The sequence below is a fragment of the Lichenostomus cassidix genome, unplaced genomic scaffold (genome assembly GCF_008360975.1).
Source record: "Lichenostomus cassidix isolate B80296 unplaced genomic scaffold, HeHo_3.0 HiC_scaffold_664, whole genome shotgun sequence".
In the NCBI taxonomy this organism is placed as follows: Eukaryota; Metazoa; Chordata; class Aves; order Passeriformes; family Meliphagidae; genus Lichenostomus; species Lichenostomus cassidix.
This window is the reverse complement of record NW_028147922.1, coordinates 28,462-48,784: the sequence shown is the minus strand read 5'-3', so window position 1 is coordinate 48,784 and position 20,323 is coordinate 28,462. Positions and strand designations below refer to the sequence as shown.

General features: G+C 61.9%; 1 protein-coding gene across 1 annotated transcript; it reads right to left on the bottom strand.

Moving 5' to 3' along the window:
• Window positions 1-1,741: 1,741 nt before the first annotated feature.
• LOC146420546 (uncharacterized) lies at window positions 1,742-19,522 on the bottom strand. Its single transcript, XM_085048145.1, has 10 exons — window positions 18,580-19,522; window positions 17,744-17,852; window positions 16,279-16,381; window positions 15,418-15,776; window positions 14,371-14,480; window positions 12,851-13,089; window positions 10,733-10,871; window positions 9,437-9,542; window positions 8,568-8,714; window positions 1,742-8,318 (listed from the first exon to the last, which is right to left on the bottom strand). The coding sequence occupies exons 1-10, from the start codon at window positions 19,422-19,424 to the stop codon at window positions 2,235-2,237; spliced, it is 8,241 nt and encodes a 2,746-aa protein (XP_084904271.1). The 5' UTR covers window positions 19,425-19,522; the 3' UTR covers window positions 1,742-2,234.
• Window positions 19,523-20,323: the final 801 nt, after the last annotated feature.

The following is a 20,323-nucleotide window of genomic DNA, read 5'->3' as shown; positions in this document are numbered from 1 at the left end:
TGTCTGGAATTCTTCAGCCCAGAGGGAGCAGAAAATTGGGATTTTTCCAGCCTGGAAATAGGGGAGTTTTGGGGTCACATTGTGGATTTCACTCCCTGAAGGAGATGTGGAGAGAGAGTTTTTCCAAGGGATGGAAGGATGGAGGGAATGGGTTTAAATGGGAATAGGGTTGGGTGGGATTTTGGGATGGAATTGCTCCCTGTGAGGGGTTGGGATGGAATTCCCAGGGAAGTTCTGGCTGTCCCTGGATCCCTGGGAATGTCCAAGGATGAGTTTTGGGATCATGGGAGGTGACCCTGGATGGGATTTAAGGTCCTTTTCCTCCATCCCTGGGATTCTGTGTGGTTTTTTCCCAGCCCTGGCTCTGGATGAAAAGGGGGATTTTGGGGTGGAATGTGGATTTTTAGGGAGAATGGGGTTGCCAGCTCCTCTCCAGCCTCTGCCTCTCAACCCTTTCCCTGCTGGATTTCTCCTCCAACCTCCCCCAGTGCCATCCCAGCTCTTCCCCACCCCACAAGGAGCCTCTCGGAGCACAATCCGTAGATAATTCCATTTATTTCCTGTATTTACACCTAATTACACCACCGGGAGCTGCTGGGCCTTCAACCCCACAGCCCCAAACCCCAAATTCAGCTCTGGGGCTGGGCAGGGGGAGCAACTTGGAGCTCCAGGCTTTCCCTCTGAGAGCCTTGGGTGCTCCTGGAGGGATGGATGGATGGATGGATGAATGATTGGGTGGAGAGATGGATGCAGGGATGGAAAGATGGATGAATGATGGAAAGATGGAAAGGTGGATGGATAAATGGATGGATAAATGGATAAATCAGGGATGGATCCATGGATGGATGGAGGAAGGGATGGATGGATCATGGAGGGATGGATCCATGGAGGGAGAAAGGGATTGGTGGATGATGAATGAATGGATGGATGGAGGAAGGGTTGAATGGATCCATGGATGGATGATAGATGGATGGATGGATCAGGGATGGATCCATGGATGGATGGAGGAATTAATGGATCCATGGATGGATGATGGATGGACGAGTGATTGGGTGGAGGGATGGATGCAAGGATGGAAGGATGGAGGGATGGATAAATCAGGGATGGATGGAGGGATGGATGGATGGAGGGATGGATCCATGGTTAGATGATGGATCAGGGATGGAACCATGGATGGATGGATGGATGGATCATGGAGGGATGGATCCATGGATGGAGAGATGGAGGGATGATGGATGGATGGATCAGGGATGGATGGATGATGGATGGATCCCTGGATGGGGGGATGGAGGGATGGGGGATGGATGGATAGATGCATCAGGGATGGATGGATGGATGGATGGAGGAAGGGATTAATGGATCCATGGATGGATGATGGATGGATGAATGGTTGAGTGGAGGGATGGATGGATAAATCAGGGATGAGTCCATGGTTAGATGATGGATGGATCCAGGGATGGATCCATGGATGGAGAAAGGGATGGAAGGATGAATGGATCCATGGATGGAGAGATGGAGGGATGGTGGATGAATGGATCTATGGATGGATGGATCAGGGATGGATGGATGATGGATGGAAGGATGGATAGATGGAGGAAGGGATGAATGGATCCATGGATGGAGGGATGGAGGGATCAGGGATGGATGAATGATTGGATGGATGGATGAGGGATGGATGGATGGATGATGGAGAAATGGATGTAGGGATGGATCCATGGATGGATGGATGGATCAGGGATGGATGGATCAGGGATGGATGGGTGATGGAGGGATGGATGGATAGATGGATGGATGGATGGAGGAAGGGTTGAATGGATCCATGGATGGATGGAGGGATGGATCATGGAGGGATGGATCATGGAGGGATGGATCCATGGATGGAGAAAGGGATGGAGGGATGATGGATGAAAGGATGGATGGATGGATGGATGGACAGATGGAGGAAGGGATGAATGGATCCAGGGATGGAGGGATGAGGGATGGATGAATGATTGGATGGATGGATGGATGCATCAGGGATGAATGGATAGATGGAGGAAGGGATTAATGGATTCATGGATGGATGATGGATGAATGGCTGGGTGGAGGGATGGATGGATAAATCAGGGATGGATCCATGGACAGATGATGGATGGATCAGGGATGGATGGATCCATGGATGGACAGATGGATGAAGGGATGAATGGATCCATGGATGGGTGGATGATGATGGATGACCCCACTGCTGCTGGCACTCACTCCCCATCCCCATCCCGGTCACTCCCAGGACAGCTCCTGGTGACATCCATGCTCTCCTCCTCCTCCCACGGACACACCTCAGAGCTTCTCCCTGTGCCCATGCTGGCTTTGGCAGACACTGCAGCATCCTCTCCAGCTTCCCATGGACAAACCTCAGCCAGGCCACGGCCTGGGCTGGCCCTGCTGCCCATGGCTGGCTCCTGGACAGTGGGCAGCAGCCTGCAGAGGGGTTTGTGCTCAGCTTGTGATCTGCCCTTGGATTTTTCCAGCTGGGCTGTTCCAGTGCCAGCTCCAGGCTCTGCCATCCCTGCAGGGGAAGCTCTGGGGGATCCCTGTGGCTGCAAACCCGCCTGGGAGCTTTGCTGCTCTGACCCAGAGGGCTCTGTGGCTTCCCAGGGGCAGATTTCAGATTTCCTGCTCTCCGTGCTCTCAGATTTCTTGGATGGATCCTTCCCTGGTGGAGTTTCCAGGGGGAGCTGCTCAGTGTCCAGGCTCTCCCAGGGACAGATGGATTCCCGATCCTTGCTGCTCTTCTCCAGAGGTTTTGTCACTTCTTTTTGTGGGATTTTCTCCTTCCCTGGAAGTGTTCCCTTCTCTAGCTGAGGCTCAGCCACTTCCCAGGGGCAGATTTCAGCTTTGGCAGTGGATTTGGACTCCTGAGCCTCCCAAGGACAGATCTCTGACTTCTCACTGCTCTGGGATTTCCCTGAAGGAGCTTTGGGCAGTGCTGAGCTCCCAGTTTGGGGTTTGGCTGGAGGCTGCTCAGTATCCAGGCTCTCCCAAGGACAGATGGACTCTCGACCTTTGCTTCCTTTATCCAGGGGTTTTGTCACTTCTTTTCCTGGGATTCTCTCCTTTCCTAGAAGTGTTCCCTTCTCCAGCTGAGGCTCAGCCACTTCCCAGGGACAGATTTCTGCCTTATCCCTGGATTTGGGCTCCTGATCCTCCCAAGGACAGATCTCATCCTTCTCCGAGCTCTGGGATTTCCCTGAAGGAGCTTTGGGCAGTGCTGAGCTCCCAGTTTGGGGTTTGGCTGGAGGCTGCTCAGTGTCCAGGCTCTCCCAAGGACAGATGGACTCTCGATCTTTGCTTCCTTTATCCAGAGGTTTTATTTCTTCTTTTGGTGGGATTTTGTCCTTCCCTGGGGCTGTTCCTTTGTCCGGCTGAGGCTCAGCCACTTCCCAGGGACAGATTTCACCTTTGTCAGTGGATTTGACATCTTGAGCCTCCCAGGGACAAATCTCTGCCTTCTCCGAGCTCTGGGATTTCCCTGAAGGAGCTTTGGGCAGTGCTGAGCTCCCACTTTGGGGTTTTCCCGGGGGCTGCTGTGTGTCCAGGCTCTCCCAGGGACAGATGGACTCTCGATCTTTGCTGCTTTTTTCCAGGGATCTCTCTGGGCTGGCCAGAGCTGCCTGGCGAGTGAGAGGTTTGTCCCCCTTGGAGCTCCCAGGAGGGACTTGCTTTGCCTTGGGCTGCTGGGAGGGAGGCTCAGCCACTTCCCAGGGGCAGATTTCAGATTTCCTGCTCTCCGTGCTGTCGGCTTTCTTGGATGGATCCTTCCCTGGTGGAGTTTTCAGGGAGAGCTGCTCAGTGTCCAGGCTCTCCCAGGGACAGATGGATTCCCGATCCTTGCTGCTCTTCTCCAGAGCTTTGGAGGCTTTTTGTGGGAGTTTCCCTGGGGCTGTTCCTTTCTCCAGCTGAGGTTCAGCCACTTCCCAGGGACAGATTTCAGATTTATCACTGGATTTGGACTCCTGAGCCTCCCAGGGACAAATCTCAGCCTTCTCCGAGCTCTGGGATTTCCCTGAAGGAGCTTTGGGCAGTGCTGAGCTCCCAGTTTGGGGTTTGGCTGGGGATTGCTCAGTGTCCAGGCTCTCCCAAGGACAGATGGACTCTCGACCTTTGCTACTCTTCTCCAGAGCCTTGGAGACTTCTTTTCTTGTGAGTTTCTCTTTTTCTGGGACTCTTCCTTTCTCCAGCTGAGGCTCAGCCACTTCCCAGGGACAGATCTCAGCTTTGGCAGTGGATTTGACATCCTGAGACTCCCAAGGACAGATCTCTGCCTTCTCTGAGCTCTGGGATTTTCCTGAAGGAGCTTTGGGCAGTGCTGAGCTCCCAGTTTGGGGTTTTCCCGGGGGCTGCTCAGTGTCCAGGCTCTCCCAGGGACAGATGGACTCTCTGTCTTTGCTTCCTTTATCCAGAGGTTTTGTCACTTCTTTTCCTGGGATTCTCTCCTTTCCTGTGGCTGTGCCTTTCTCCAGCTGAGGCTCAGCCACTTCCCAGGGGCAGATTTCAGATTTATCATTGAATTTGGGCTCCTGAGACTCCCAGGGACAAATCTCATCCTTCTCCGAGCTCTGGGATTTCCCCGAAGGAGCTTTGGGCAGTGCTGAGCTCCCAGTTTGGGGTTTTCCTGGGGACTGCTGTGTGTCCAGGCTCTCCCAAGGACAGATGGACTCTCGATCCTTGCTCCCCTTGTCCAGAGCTTTGGAGACTTCCTTTTCTGGGATTTTCTTCTTCCCTGGGACTCTTCCTTTCTCCGGCTGAGGCTCAGCCACTTCCCAGGGACAGATTTCAGATTTATCACTGGATTTGGACTCCTGAGCCTCCCAAGGACAAATCTCTGCCTTCTCACTGCTCTGGGATTTCCCTGAAGGAGCTTTGGGCAGTGCTGAGCTCCCAGTTTGGGATTTTCCTGGGGACTGCTGTGTGTCCAGGCTCTCCCAAGGACAGATGGACTCTCGATCTCTGCTGCTCCCCTTGTCCAGGGATCTCTCTGGGCTGGCCAGAGCTGCCTGGCGAGTGAGAGGTTTGTCCCCCTTGGAGCTCCCAGGAAGGACTTGCTTTGCCTTGGGCTGCTGGGAGGGAGGCTCAGCCACTTCCCAGGGGCAGATTTCAGATTTCCTGCTCTCCGTGCTGTCGGCTTTCTTGGATGGATCCTTCCCTGGTGGAGTTTTCAGGGAGAGCTGCTCAGTGTCCAGGCTCTCCCAAGGACAGATGGATTCCCGATCCTTGCTGCTCTTCTCCAGAGGTTTTGTCACTTCTTTTCCTGGGATTCTCTCCTTTCCTGTGGCTGTGCCTTTGTCCGGCTGAGGCTCAGCCACTTCCCAGGGACAGATTTCAGCTTTGGCAGTGGATTTGACATCCTGAGACTCCCAAGGACAGATCTCTGCCTTCTCTGAGCTCTGGGATTTCCCCGAAGGAGCTTTGGGCAGTGCTGAGCTCCCAGTTTGGGGTTTGCCCAGGGGCTGCTCTCCTTTTTCCAGAGCTCTAAATCCCGCTTTTTCTCCCCCTTTGGAAGTTCCTCGCGTGTCCTGACTCCATCTCTCCTTCCCCGGGGGAGCTGCAGCCTCCTCCCACGGGCAGATCTCTGATTTTGGGCGCGGCTCCTCCTGCACTTCCCAGGGACAGACATTTGCCTTTTTGCTCTCTGCTGTTCCAACCTGCCGGGATGAAGATTTGGGCACAGCTGGGGATTTTCCTGCCAGCTCCACGCCTTCTCGTGTTTTGGGGAATCCCTGCCGCTCCGGTGTCCCTTCCGGTGTCCCCTCGGTGTCCCAGGGACAGATTTCTGCTGGGACACTCCTGCCCTGCTCGCGGCTCTCCCACGGGCACACCTCAGCCCTGCTGCCCTCCGCTCGCTCCGGAGACACTTCGTGCAGCTCTGATGGTTTTTCCCCGCCCGGAGAGCGCTGGGGATGTCCCTCCTGGCCGCTTGTCCCCGAGGCTGAGCCCTCCGGCTGCTCCCCAGGGATGATTTCTGGTTCAGAGCCGGAACCTCCCGCAGCACGGAGCTGTCGCTGCGCTCCCTCCTCGCTCCAGCTCCTCCCCGGCGCAGTGTCCGAGCTGTCCGGGATCCCCCCGTCCTCCCGGGGGGCGATCGCCTCCTGGCGCAGCAGGGCTGCCCTTCCTGCGGGCATTCCGAGCCATCCGGGCGGGCAAACCTTGTCCCCGGGCGGCCAAACCTTGTCCCCCGGCGCTCCCCGCACGCTGCTCGGTGGGCGCTTCTCCTCCTCACGGTGGTCCCGGGGCTGGGGTGACCTCCTGGTCGCCTCGAGCCTGCCCGGTGTCCCTTGGTCGGGAATGTCGTTCCCCACATCCACCGCAGGAGCTTCGTCGCCTTCCCGGGGCTGTGCCCGCGCCACCTCCGGGCTCTCGGGGCGACATCCTTGGTGGCCCTCGCTGGGTGGCTTCAGACCTCCATCAGCATCCGCGTCCTGCCGGGCAGCGCTGGGCTCTTCCGCCGCTTTGTCCCCATGGAGTGTCCCCTCGGCCAGGCTGTCCCCCTGTCCTGTCCCTCTGTCTCCCCAGCCCGCGCTGGGCTCTTCCGCCGCTTTGTCCCCATGGAGTGTCCCCTCGGCCAGGCTGTCCCGCTGTCCTGTCCCTCTGTCTCCCCAGCCCGCGCTGGGCTCTTCTGCCACTTTGTCCCCTTCGCCTGTCCCTTCGGCCAGGCTGTCCCGCTGTCCCTCTGTCCCGCTGTCCCCCCAGCCCGCGCTTGGTTCCTCTGCTGCTTTGTCCCCATGGAGTGTCCCCTCGGCCAGGCTGTCCCGCTGTCCCTCTGTCCCGCTGACCCCCCAGCCCGCAGCCTCCCCGGGCATGGCGGCATTGTTGTTCTGCTGCAGCGCGGGGCTCTCGGGGCTCTTCCCGCTGCTCTGGGGGCTCCTGGCGGTGGGCTCCGCGCTGAGCCCCCCGAGGGACTCCCCAGCCGGGCTGGGCTTCTCCCTCCTGCCGCTGCCCCTCTTCCTGAGGCTGCCCTCGCTCTCCCTCCTGCCCTTCAGGATGCTCTTCCCCCTGGAGCGGTTCAGGGCTTTGATGGCGAGCCCCAGGCTCCGGAATGACTTTTGGGGTGGCGCTTTGGGGCCGGGGGTGGTGGCCGCGGTGTCGCCGGGGGTCCCTGAGTCTGCTGCCGCCTCGGCGGCTTTTTGTTTCCTGCTCAGGATCTCGTCCTGGATCAACTCCCAGGGACAGACGTGAGCCGAGCTGGCGCTCGGGGTCAGCCGCCTGGCCTTCCCCGGGGGGGACGCGCGGCTCGCGGTGTCCCCTGCTGTCCCCTCCTCCTGTGCCGGGAGCTCCGGGGGTGGCTCCGGGGGTGGCTCGGTGCTGTCCCCGCGTGTCCCCGAGCGCTGCAGGCTCTGGTAGCGCACAGGAGGAGGAGGAGGAGTTTTCCTCACGGTCACCCGGACCCTCCTGGCCGGGTGGGCGCTGTCAACGCTGACGCTCTTGATGGGCGCGTAGGTGACATGTTTGTGTCCCTTAGCCTCACCCGGCGGGACCGTGTCCCCCGGAGAGTCCCCCCGGCCGGCGCTCGGGGCTGTCGCTGTCCCCTCGGGGAGCCCCGGCGCCGAGAGGTGGCGACTGCCGTGCCAGCCGTCCCGGGCGGCAGTGCGGGCGGCCAGCAGCGCCACTTCCCTCGCCCCGGTGACAACGCTGTGCGACTTCTGCAAGGGTGGGGCGCGGCCGGGGGGTCTCCGCCAGGACCCCGCCAGGTTCTGGGCGCTGGCCGATCTGCACACCAGCGGGGCCGCGTCCAGCGAGTCGCTGTCCGACGGCTCCACCTCCGTCACCTCTGTCACCTCTGTCACCTCTGTCACCTCCGCCACCTCCCGAGGCTCCTCGGGCGGGCTGGGGCTGCGCGACCCTGGCCGGGAGTCCCTCGGGTGTCCCTCGGAGCTGCGGGATTTGCGCGGGGCGGAGGAGCGGCGCCGGGAGCTGTCATCCCGCACCCTCGGGATGCCATCCCCCAGCCGCTTGGCCGACGAGCTGCGGCGGGACAATGTCCCCGCTCTGTCCCCGGCGCTGCTCCGGCGGGACAATGTCCCCGCTCTGTCCCCGGCGCTGCTCCGGCGGGACAATGTCCCCGCTCTGTCCCCGGCGCTGCTCCGGCGGGACAATGTCCCCGCGCGGTCCCCGGCGCTGCTCCGGCGGGACAACGGCTCGGCCAGTTCAGCCCCGCCGCGGCGGAGGATGGAGCGGACGAGGCTGCGGCGGGAGCTGCGCTTCCTGGGCAGGTGAGGGTTGTCGGTCGCCATCCGCCACGTCTTGTGCGCCTCCAGCTGCCGGTAGAGCTTCTTCAGCTCCTCCTGCGCCGCGGGAGGGGAGGACGCGGCAGAGAGAAGGGAAAGGAGAAACCCTACAGCGGGGAGCTGCGGCCGGAGCGCCCCGCCAGCCCCGCCGTGTCCCCTTGTCCCCAAACCCCCCGCGCCGCTCGGGTCCTCCCACCCTGCTCCCCCTCGTCCCCTCCCTCTGCTTTGCGCCAGGAAAAGATTGCGACAGGCACCTCTTACTCTGCGCGGCTAGCGTCAAAAGAAGGTCCTGAGTGTGCCACCCACCCGAATGTCATCGGGGTCGAGACTGCGCTCGCTCCAGGCGGACGCGATGCTGCTGTTGAGGCAGGAGCCCGAGCGCCGCATGTCCAGCTCGTCCTCGTACACCTCGGCCGTGATCTCCTCCCGCAGCGGCGAGCCCGAGTGCAGGAACTGCGCGGGGACAGGGGACAAGTGACCCGCGGGGGTGTGGCAGCGCCCCGAGTCCCGGGGGGAGTGATGGAGGTGAGGAATGGTGGGATTGGTGAGGTTGGGAAAGCTCTCCGAGGTCACGGGAGTTCTCCAGCACTTCCAAATTCCCTCAGGAGTTCTCCATCTCCTTCTCCAGCTCCCTCAGCCTCTCCTGGTGCTCCATTACCTTCCCCATCTGCCTCAGGAATTCTCCAGCCCTTCCCCAGCTCCATTCCCAGCTCTCCATCCTTCCCCAGCTCCGTTCCCAGTTCTCCAGTCCTTCCCAGCTCCATTCCCAGCTCTCCATCCCTTCCCCAGCTCCATTTCCAGCTCTCCATCCCTTCCCCAGCTCCATTCCCAGCTGTCCATCCTTCCCCAGCTCCATTTCCCAGTTCCATTTCCAGTTCTCCAAACCCTTCCCAGCTCCATTCCCAGCTCTCCAGCCCTTCCCCAGTTCCATTCCCAGTTCTCCATCTTCTTCCCAGCTCCCTCAGGAGTCCTCCATCCCTTCCCAGCTCCATTCCCAGCTCTCCAGCCCTTCCCAGCTCCCTCAGGAATTCTCCAGCCTTTCCCATCTCCCTCAGGAATTCTCCATCTCTTCCCAGCTCCACTCCCAGTTCTCCAGCCCTTCCCAGCTCCATTCCCAGCTCCCTCAGGAATTCTCCAGCCCTCCCCAGCTGTGTTTTTTCCCCCAGACTCCTCACCTTGGGGATGAAGAGCAGCGCCAGGGTCATGGTGATGGTGCCGTGGGTGTGAGCAAAGAAGAGCAGCAGAGTCCAGTCGGGGTGCAGCGAGGGGACAATCAGGAACCTGCAGGGGACAGGGAGGGCAGCGCTGGGGTCACACTGCAGCCCCCTCCCCACCTAGAGACACCACAGTCTCTCCCCTTCCCATCTCGGGATGGTTCCTGAGCGTCCAAACCCCATTTCCTTTGGGGTCCAGAGCACCCAAACCCTTCCCACCTCGGGATGGCTCCTGAGCACCCAAACCCATTTGATTTTGGGATTCATAACACCCAAACCCTTTTTCTGTTGGGGTCCAGACCACCCTTCCTACCTCGGGACAGTTCCTGAGCACCCAAATCCCTTTTATTTTGGGGTCTATAAGACCCAAACCCTTCCCACCTTGGGAGAGTTCCTGAGCACCCAAACCCCATTTCCTTTGGGGTCCTGAGCACCCAAACCCTTCCAACTTTGGGATGGTTCCTGAGCACCTAAACCCCTTTTCCTTTGGGGTTCCTAACAGCCAAACCCCTTTTCCTTTGGGGTCTACAAGACCCAAACCCTTCCCACTTCGGGATGGTTCCTGAGCACCCAAACCCCATTTTTTTGATATCCAGAACACCCAAACCCCTTTTCCTTGGGGTCTACAAGACCCAAACCCTTCCCACCTCAGGACAGTTCCTGAGCACCCAAACCCCATTTCCTTTGGGTTCCTAACACCCAAACCCCATTTCCTTTGGGGATCCAGAACACCCAAATCTCTTTTCCTTTGGCGTCCTGAACACCCAAACCCCATTTCCTTTGGTATCCAGAACACCCAAACCCTTCCAACTTCAGGACAGTTCCTGAGCACCCAAACCCCATTTCCTTTGGGGTCCAGAGCACCCAAATCCCTTTTTTTTTGGAGATCCAGAACATCCAAACCCTTCCCACCTCAGGACAGTTCCTGAGCACCAAACCCCATTTCCTTTGGGTATCCCAAACACTCAAACCCCATTTCCCTTGGGGTTCCTAACACTCAAACCCCTTTTCCTTTGGAGATCCAGAACACCCAAATCTCTTTTCCTTTGGTGTTCCTAACACCCAAACCCCATTTCCTTTGGGGTTCCTAACACTCAAACCCCATTTCCTTTGGGGTTCCTAACACTCAAACCCCATTTCCCTTGGGGTTCCTAACACTCAAACCCCATTCCCTTTAGGGTATCCAGAACACCCCAACCCCACTCCAGGACGTTTCCCCATCCCCTCCAGGGTGTCCATCCCCTTTCCCAGCCCTACCTGACCAGGTGGAAGGCTGAGGACACCAGGAGCTCGTTGTGCAGGGCGATGCCCATGTAGCGTGGCTCGTGGAACGCCGAGGGCACGGAGCGGGTGGCGAAGCACAGGAAACTGCCCCAGAGCAGGAACAGCATCTCGGCTGTGGGGACAGCGGGGTGTCACCCTGAGACCCCACAGCAGGATGTCACCCTGAGAACCCACAGCAGGGTGTCACCCAGAGACCCCACAGCAGGGTGTCACCCTGAGAATTCACAGCAGGAACAGCATCTCGGTCTGGGGACAGCAGGGTGTCACCCGGAGAACCCACAGCAGGGTGACACCCTGAGAACCCAGAGCAGGAACAGCATCTCAGCTGTGGGGACAGCAGGGTGTCACCCTGAGAACCCACAGCGGGGTGTCACCCTGAGAACCCACAGCAGGGTGTCACCCTGAGAACCCACAGCACGGTGTCACCCAGAGACCCCACAGCGGGGTGACACCCGGAGAACCCACAGCAGGAACAGCATCTCAGCTGTGGGGACAGTGGGGTGTCACCCTGAGACCCCACAGCGGGGTGTCACCCTGAGAACCCAGCGGGGTGTCACCCTGAGAACCCACAGCAGGAACAACAGAACCCACAGCAGGAACAGCATCTCGGCTGTGGGGACAGTGGGGTGTCACCCTGAGACCCCACAGCGGGGTGTCACCCTGAGAACCCACAGCAGGAATGGCATTTCGGCTGTGGGGACAGCACGGTGACACCCTGAGACCCCACAGCAGGAACAGCATCTCAGCTGTGGGGACAGCGGAGTGTCACCCTGAGACCCCACAGTAGGGTGTCACCCTGAGACCCCACAGCGGGGTGTCACCCTGAGAACCCACAGCAAGAACAGCATCTCGGCTGTGGGGACAGCGGGGTGTCACCCTGAGACCCCACAACCCGCGGTTTTGGGGGGCTAGGCTGGTGCTCTACACCTTCACCCCAAGTGCTGGGTGGGGTTTGGGGTGTCCCACGGCACAGGTTTCCCAAAATACCAACTGCTGGGCCAGGGGGTTGAGTTTGGGATGGTCAAAAGTGAGCTGGGGCACCCCGAGGGACAGGGGAGGGAAAATCCCATATGGCACGTTTATGGGATGAGGTGCTGGGGCTGTGGGAACACTCAGATTATTGCAGCTTCACTAGGGAATGAAAACCCCATTTATGGGATGGGGACCACTAGGTCTTTGCAGCTTCCAGGAGGATTAAAGGGACAAGGGAGTGAAAACCCCACATGGCACATTTATGGGATGGGCTGTGGGAACACTCAGGTCCTCACAGACTTTGGGTAGATTAAAGGGACAAGGGAACAAAAACCCCACATTTATGGGATGGGGTTCTGGGGCTCTGGGGTCTCCCAGGTCCTTGCAGCTTCCAGGAGGATTAAACAAACAAGGAAATAAAAGTCCCACATTTATGGGGTGAGGACTACTGGGTCCTTGCTGCTTCCAGGAGGATTAAACAGACAAGGGAACGAAAACCCCACATTTGTGGGATGTGGTCCCAGGCCTGTGGGGACTCCCAGGAGGATTAAACAGACAAGGGAATGAAATCCCCACATTTATGGGATGAGGACCCACAGTCTCCAGGAGGATTGCACATTCAAGGGAACAAAAACCCCACATTTATGGGATGTGGTCCTTAGGCCATGATGACCTCCAGATCCTTGCAGTCTCCATGAGGATTAAACAGACGAGGGAACAAAACCCTCACATTTATGGGATGAGGACCCCCAGCCCCCACGAGGGCTGCACATTCAAGGGAACAAAAACCCCACATTTATGGGATGAGGACCCCCAGATCCTTGCAGTCTCCATGAGGATTGCACATTCAGGGGAACAAAAACCCCACATTTACGGGATGAGGACCCAAAGCCTCTCTGAGGATTGCACATTCAGGGGAATGAAAACCCCACATTTATGGGACGAGGACCCAAAGCCTCCCTGAGGATTCCACATTCAGAGGAACAAAAACCTCACATTTATGGGATAAGGACCCACAGCCTCCACGAGGACTGCACATTCAAGGGAACAAAACCCCCCATTGCTGGGCTGGCCTCCTCAGGCCGCGATGACCCCCAGGCCACGTGCAGAGCCCCTCACCGATGACCATCATGTAGTCCCAGCAGTCGTGGCCGCAGATGCTGAAGCGCTGGCCGCGGGCGGTTTGGGCGCCGATGACCAGCGGGATGTTCCGGCGGGAGTTCTGCAGCATGCCGATGGTCCAGGCGGCCAGGAACCACAGCACCAGCAGCAGCACGGGCGCCAGCAGGCGCAGCACCCGCGGGCTGGACACCGGGGCAGAGCGGGGCGCCGAGCGCGACAGGAACAGCTTCAGCACCCTGTAGGAGAGACCCCGGCCCACTGAGAGACCCCCGGCTGTGAACTGAGACCCTTGCCCAGGAACTGAGACCCCCACCCAGCCCACCAAAACCACCCCCTGCTCGACACTGCGGGAGAGCGGGGCGCCGAGAGCGACAGGAACAGCTTCAGCACCCTGTGAGGGAGAGAGAGAGAGACCCTGCTGTGAACTGAGACCCCAGCCCGGGAACCGAGACAGGAACAGCTTCAGCACCCTGCAGGAGAGACCCCGGTCCACTGAGAGACCCCCGGCTGTGAACTGAGACCCCTGCCTGGGAACTGAGACCCCCGGCTGTGAACTGAGACCCCTGCCCAGCCCACCGAGACAGGAACACCTTCAGCACCCTGCGGGAGAGAGACCCCAGCCCATCCTAGTGAGACCCCAGCCCACTGAGACCCCCGGCTATGAACTGAGACCCCTGCCCGGGAACCGAGACAGGAACAGCTTCAGCACCCTGTGGGGTGAGAGAGAGAGACCCCAACCCATGAACTGAGACCCTGGCCCACTGAGACCCCCGGCTGTGAACTGAGACCCCAGCCCACCGAGACAGGAACAGCTTCAGCACCCTGCGGGAGAGAGACCCTGGTTGTGAACTGAGACCCCCACCCAGCCCACTGAGACCCCCGGCTGTGAACTGAGACCCCCACCCAGCCCACCGAGACAGGAACAGCTTCAGCACCCTGCGGGAGAGAGACCCCAGCCCACTGAGACCCCAGCCCAGCCCACTGAGACAGGAAGAGCTTCAGCACCCTGCGGTGTAGGGTGTGAGACCCCTGCCTGTAAACTGAGACCCCCGGCCGTGAACTGAGACCCCTGCCCATCAACTGAGACAGGAACAGCTTCAGCACCCTGAGGGCGGGAGGGTGAGACCCCCGGCCATGAATTGAGACCCCCGGCCATGTACTGAGACCCCCACCCGTGAACTGAGACACTGTGGGGTGGGAGGGTGACACCCCAGCCATGAATTGAGACCCCCGGCCATGTACTGAGACCCCCACCAGTGAACTGAGACAGGAACAGCTTCAGCACCCTGTGGATGAAGGGGTGAGACCCCCGGCCATGCAATGAGACCCCAGCCCAGCCCACCCAGACCCCTGTCCATCCCAGTGCAGGGAACCCAAACCCCCAGCTTGTCCCACTGAAACCCTTGCCAATCCCACTGAGACCCCAGCCCAACCCAGTGTGGGGGTCCCGACCCCCCAGGCCGACCCCCAAACCCCCCAGGGCGGGGGTCCTGCCCCCCAGCCCCCTCCCCAGCCACCTGTAGAGCTTGAGGGTGATGGTGCCATAGACGATGGCGAAGCCCAGCATGCGAACCCAGCGCAGGACGATGCAGCGGAAAATGCTGGGCTTGAAGTACAGGATGAACACCTGGAGCGGCAGAGAGAGGAATTGGGGCTGGATTGACCTGGCAGGGTGTCAGATCAGGGGCTGGATCCACCTGCCAGAACCTCGGGATTAGGGGTTGGATCCACCCTCCTCATCCTCAGGATCAGGGGCTACATCCACCCTGTGGCAGCCTCGGGATCAGGACTGGATCCAACCTCCAGAATCTCGGGATCAGGGCTGGATCCACCCTGTGACAGCCTCAGGATCACGGGTGGATCCACCCTCCAGAACCTCGGGATCAGGGGTTGAATCCATCATCCTTGGCCTCGAGATCAGGGGTTGAATCCCACCCTCCAGAACCTCGGGATCAGGGGCTGGATACAAACACCAGAACCTCGGGATCAGGATTGGATCCTCCAGAACTTTGGATCAGGGGTTGAATCCACCCTCCTCATCCTCGGGATCAGGACTGGATCCACCCTCCAGAACCTCGGAATCAGAGATTGGATCCACCCTCCTCATCCTCGGGATCAGGGGCTGAATCCGTCATCCTCATCCTCGGGATCAGGATTGAATCCCACCCTCCAGAACCTCGGGATCAGGATTGAATCCCACCCTCCAGAACCTCGGGATCAGGATTGAATCCCACCCTCCAGAACCTCGGGATCAGGGTTGAATCCCACCCTCCAGAACCTCGGGATCCACCTGCTTTCCAGGCCAGCCCCACGCCACCCTCCCCGCTGACCCCACAGTCCCCCGGGCAGCCCGTGCGGGCGGGGATTTGGGATTTGGGCAGGGATTAACTCCCGCAGCCAGCGGCAGAAAAGGGATTTGGTTTTCCGAGAAGGTTTATACCGCAGCCCCCAGGGGCCGCGCCAGCCAAATTAACAATTAGCTGGAGCCGTGCCCTAATTGGGGCAGCTCCATCCTGGGATCGCATCCTGGAGCTTCCCGGCCCTGCGGCCAGCTGGACACTCACGGGGAAGTAGAGGAGGAGGGAGCCGAAGAGGATGGTCTCCAGCAGGATGATCCCTGAAGTCCGGATCCTCTGTGGGGACAGCGGGGTGAGGGTGGGATGGAGCCCTGCGGGGCAGGGTGACAGCAGGGGACACGGGGACAAGGGGACAGGGGGACAGCTTGCCTTGCTGCGGCGGAAGTGGTAGGAGACCAGCATGCTGAGGAAGATGGCCAGCATGCAGCAGGCCTGGCAGGACAGCACGGCTGCCCGCAGCACCGGGTCCTCCTGGATCAGGCACGGCGTGTCGTCCTCGCAGGTGGGACAGCCCGGGCGGCACGGCCGGCAGCCCAGGCGGGACATCCCGTCTGTGCCTGGTGGCCCTGGGGACAGAGGGGTGGCTGGTGGGGTCACTGCAGCCAGGTGGGGTCAGTGCATCCCAGGTGGGATGTCCCCATCCAGGTGGAATCACGACAACCCAGGTGGGATCACCATATCCCAGGTGGGATCACCACGCCCAGGTGGGATCAGCACACCGAGGTGGGATCCCCACATTCAGGTGGAATCACCTCATTCAGGTGGGATCACCACATCCCAGGTGGGATCACAGCATCCCAGGTGACATCCAGGTGGGATCATGACAACCCAGGTGGGATCTCCACATCCAGGTGGGATCCCCACATTCCAGGTGGGATCACCTTATCCAGGTGGGATCCCCACACCCAGGTGGGATCACCTCACCCAGGTGAGATTCCCCACATCCCAAGGCTTGGTGGCACCTCCCACACCAGGGCACGAGTTCTGTGTCCCCAAAGCCGCCCAGCCCTGTCCCCACCGCTGTTTCCACGGGGACAGCAGTGACCCCAGGCCGGGCATGGCACCCACCTGCCCAGGCACCGCTGGCCGCTCCGCCGGCCCGGTAAAAACCCGGCTTGCACCTGCACAGGTACCTCCCGAGCACGAAGCCGCGGCTCTCCTGGGGGACACACTGAAGGAGACAGCCTGAGACACGACCCCCGCTGTCCCCCTGTGTCCCCGCTGTGTCCCCCTGTCCCCTCCCGACCACCTGACCCCTCACCATCCATCCTCCCCCACAGCCGCCAGGTTAAACATTGGTTAAACATTTCAGAATTAAAAGCCCAAGCTTGGCCCCAAATCCCTCCCTAAAACCTAAATGGACACCTAATGCAGCCGAGCGCCCTAATCCTGCCCAGCCGTGACGGCAGCCCGGGGCCGGCCGCTGCTCCCTAATCCCCGCCGCGGCATCACCCCGCCCCGAGCGGGCAGCGCTGGCCGCTCCGCCGGGCATTGTTGTCCCCTGGAGCCATGCCCGGAGCCATGCCAGCAGCTCGGCCAGGCCCTCTGCAAGGCATGGCCGGGAGGAAACAGGAGCTGGCGGCGCCTTTCCCGCTTGGGGACAATTCGGGTGACAGCTCGGGGGGACAGCGGGGTTCGCCCTGGTTGTGCCAAACCCCGAACCGCTCGGGCAGCGCTGGGTGGGCACGGCTGGAGGCACCCCCCCGATGTCACTGTCACCCCCCCGATGTCACTGTCACCCCCAGCCCCCGTCCCTCGGTCCCCGCGGTGCCCGGGCAGGGAACAGCAGGGTGACACTGGCGGTGGGGAGGGAAGATTTGCACAATAAACCTCTCGGCGCGGGGCGAGAGCAGCTGAGCGGAGCAGATGGATCGGCAGCGAGAGAGGATAAAGCTCTGGCCGGAGGGAGGGATGAGGGGCGCGGGCAGCCCGGTGGGGCTCCGGGGGTGGCTGGGTCTGGGGTCTCCCAGCCCTCCGGGGGTCCGGGGGGATTTGGGTGCGGGGTCAGGGGTGATTTGAGTGCTGAACGGGTGATTTGGGTGCTGAACGGGTGATTTGGGTGCGGAGTCCGGGGTGATTTGGGTGCGGAGTCCCGGGGTGATTTGGCTCCGGGGGTGATTTGGGTGAGGATTCCGGGGTGATTTGGGTGCTGAAGGGGTGATTCGGGTGCGGGGTGATTTGGGTGCAGGCTCCAGGGGTGATTTGGGTGCAGGCTCCAGGGGTGATTTGGGTGCGGAGTCTGGGGTGATTTGGGTGCAGGGTCCGGGGGTGATTTGGGTGCGGAGTCTGGGGTGATTTGGGTGAGGAGTCAGGGGTGATTTGGGTGCCGAACGGGTGATTTGGGTGCAGGGTCCGGGGGTGATTTGGGTGAGGAGTCAGGGGTGATTTGGGTGAGGATTCCGGGGTGATTTGGGCCCGGGGTGATTTGGGTCTGGGGTGGTTTGGGTGAGGATTCCGGGGGTGATTTGGGTGAGGATTCCGGGGGTGATTTGGGTGAGGATTCCGGGGGTGATTTGGGTGACGATTCCGGTACCTGGGTGCTGTTGAGGTCACAGCGATGCGTGTCCGAGAACCAGCCCGGCCCGCTGGAGCACTGGTCGATGGCCACGTCCCGCAGCTCCACGTCCACCCGCACGACCCCTCTGCGCCCAGGGTCGGGGTCAGCCCGGGGGGTGGCGTGGGGTGTCCCCGTGTCCATCCCGCGTCACCCATCCAGCATGGCCGAACCCCAGCGGTGCCTCTGGGGCAGCCGCGGTGGGCGTGGGGCGATGACAGGGGTCAGGGGTGTCCCCAGAGCCCCGGACAGGAGTCAGCCGTGTCCCCAGAGCCCCGGACAGGGGTCAGGGGTGTCCCCCAGAGCCCCGGACAGGGGTCAGCCGTGTCCCCAGAGCCCCAGACAGGGGTCAGGGGTGTCCTCAGAGCCCCGGACAGGAGTCAAGGGTGTCCCCAGAGCCCCGGACAGGAGTCAGGGGTGTCCCCAGAGCCCCGGACAGAGGTCAGGGGTGTCCCCAGATCCCCGGACAGGGGTCAGCGATGTCCCCAGAGCCCCAGACAGGGGTCAGGGATGTCCCCAGAGCCCCGGACAGAGGTCAGGGGTGTCCCCAGATCCCCGGACAGGGGTCAGCGATGTCCCCAGAGCCCCAGACAGAGGTCAGGGGTGTCCCCAGAGCACCGGACAGGGGTCAGGGGTGTCCCCAGAGCCCCGGACAGGGGTCAGGGGTGTCCCCAGAGCCCCGGACAGGGGTCAGCCATGTCCCCAAAGCCCCGGGCACAGAGGGACACGGGCAGGACACTGTCACACCCCGCGGTGGGCGACACCCCCATCACCCACAAGGGACACCCCCAACCCCTCTGGCCATCCCCACTCACTTGAACTCGGGGCTGAGGTCCGGCTTGAGCCCGTAGAAGGCAGAGGAGAGCGTCACCACCCAGGTGGGCACAAAGCGACCCTCGCGACACTCCAGGAACGGCGGCGACCACCTCACGTGGCCCGCGTCCCCCACGTAGCTGTCCCCGCGCTGCCACTTGGGGGTCTCCAGGCTGCGCAGGTCGTTGCTGAGCACTCGCTTGCGGAGCGCCGGCAGCCGCTGCGACTTGAGCGCGTTGAACCACTCGTTGTCCCAGCTGAGGTTGCCCAGGCTGGGCGCGGCGCCGGACACGTCCTGCAGCAGGAGCTGCCCGTCGCCTTTGGTGGCCTGCAGCATCAGCCGCGGCTTGGGGGCCAGCGGGTGCGCGTCGAGGGCCAGCACCGCCCTGCGCACCCACGGGTGGCCCTCGGCCAGGCTGCGCACCAGCGCCTGGTACCACTCCACGTCCTCGGCCACGCTGGCCTCGCGGATGTCGTTGGTCTGGAAGAGCATGTTGAGGAAGTTGGCGGCGTGGGCCAGCGCTTCGGGGGCTGCCCGCAGGGCTGTCCGCACCGCCGGGGGAGGTCCGGCACCGGGGGCAGCCGCCGCCGCCACGGCCCCGCTGCAGTTGGCCCGGGCCAGGCGCTGGACATCGCCGGTGCGCAGGAAGGCCAGCGCTGCCGCCGAGCCCTCGCCGTCCGCCGGCGCTGCGGGCTCCGGGGTGGGCGCCCACGAGGATGAGGGGGCCGGCGACCATCCCGCCGGCCGCGGGGGTCTCTCCGGCGGCCGCTGCCCCGCCGCGAGGATGGAGAAGTGCACCAGCACCGCGGGGAAGCCGCAGAGCAGCGGCCAGCGGCGCGGCGCCATGGCTAGGGCTCAGCGGAGCCCCCCCGGCCGGGCTGGGGGGCGCATGGCGGGCAGGGACCCCCGAGCTGCCCGGAGCCCGCCCCGCGCTCTGCCAGCCCGTTCTCCTCCCTCGGCGATGCCGGAGCAGACGTCACCGGCTGCGAACGGTGTTCAGCGGCTGGCGCTGCCCGGAGCCCCCCCGCCCGCCCCCGCGCCGCCGCTCTGTCCCCAGCGCTGCCCGGAGCCCCCCGAGCCCCGGGAGGACCCCGCTCCGAGCCCCGGGGACCCCCTCAGCCCGGCCCCTCGGGCTGGCCGCCGTGCGAGCGCATCCTGATGGGAAGCCATGGCAACGGGACCGGGAATTTTCCTGCCCGTGTCGCTCTCCCCGCCGCCCCTCGGCAGCCGGAGGGGACAGAGCGCCCGCGGGGTCCCCTGAGGGTCTGGGGATCCAATGCGGGGTGTCACCCACTCGGGATGTCCCTGCGGGGCTGGGATGGGTGGGCAAGGGCAGCAGCTGAAGCCCACCTTCCCCCCGCTGTGGTGTCCTGACTCCCGCGCAGCACTGCCCGCGGTGCACAGGGGAAACTGAGGCACGGCAGGCTGCTCGGCTTCCCTGCTCCGGCCTGAAGCGACGGTCACCTTCCCCTTCCCGCGGGGAGTGCGGGGAGAGCCGGTCAGCTCAGCTCCGCTCCGGTTAGGATGCGCTGCCCGGGAGAACCGGACAGGAGCCGTGCGGGAGCCGCGTGCCTCAGTTTCCCCACCGCATCCCGCGCTCCCGGCGTGCGGGATGAGTCCGGCGTCCTCCGCCGCCCCCCGACCCCGCCATCCGTGTCCCCCCTGTCCCGGTGGGTGCCGGTGCCGCCGGTGGGTGGGGGCTCGGGGAGGGTCCCGGTGCTCGCAGCGGTTCTGCCCGCGGCTGC

Bases quoted from the DNA above. Each gene is read 5' to 3' on its own strand.
- LOC146420546 (XM_085048145.1), bottom strand. From the start codon at position 19,424: ATGGCGCCGCGCCGCTGGCCGCTGCTCTGCGGCTTCCCCGCGGTGCTG. The intron at 15,777-16,278 runs GTGGGTGCCATG...CTCTGTCCCCAG, and splicing joins GGCCAGCGGTGCCTGGGCAG to GGCCACCAGGCACAGACGGG. The intron at 9,543-10,732 runs GTAGGGCTGGGA...TGTCCCCTGCAG, and splicing joins TCAGCCTTCCACCTGGTCAG to GTTCCTGATTGTCCCCTCGC.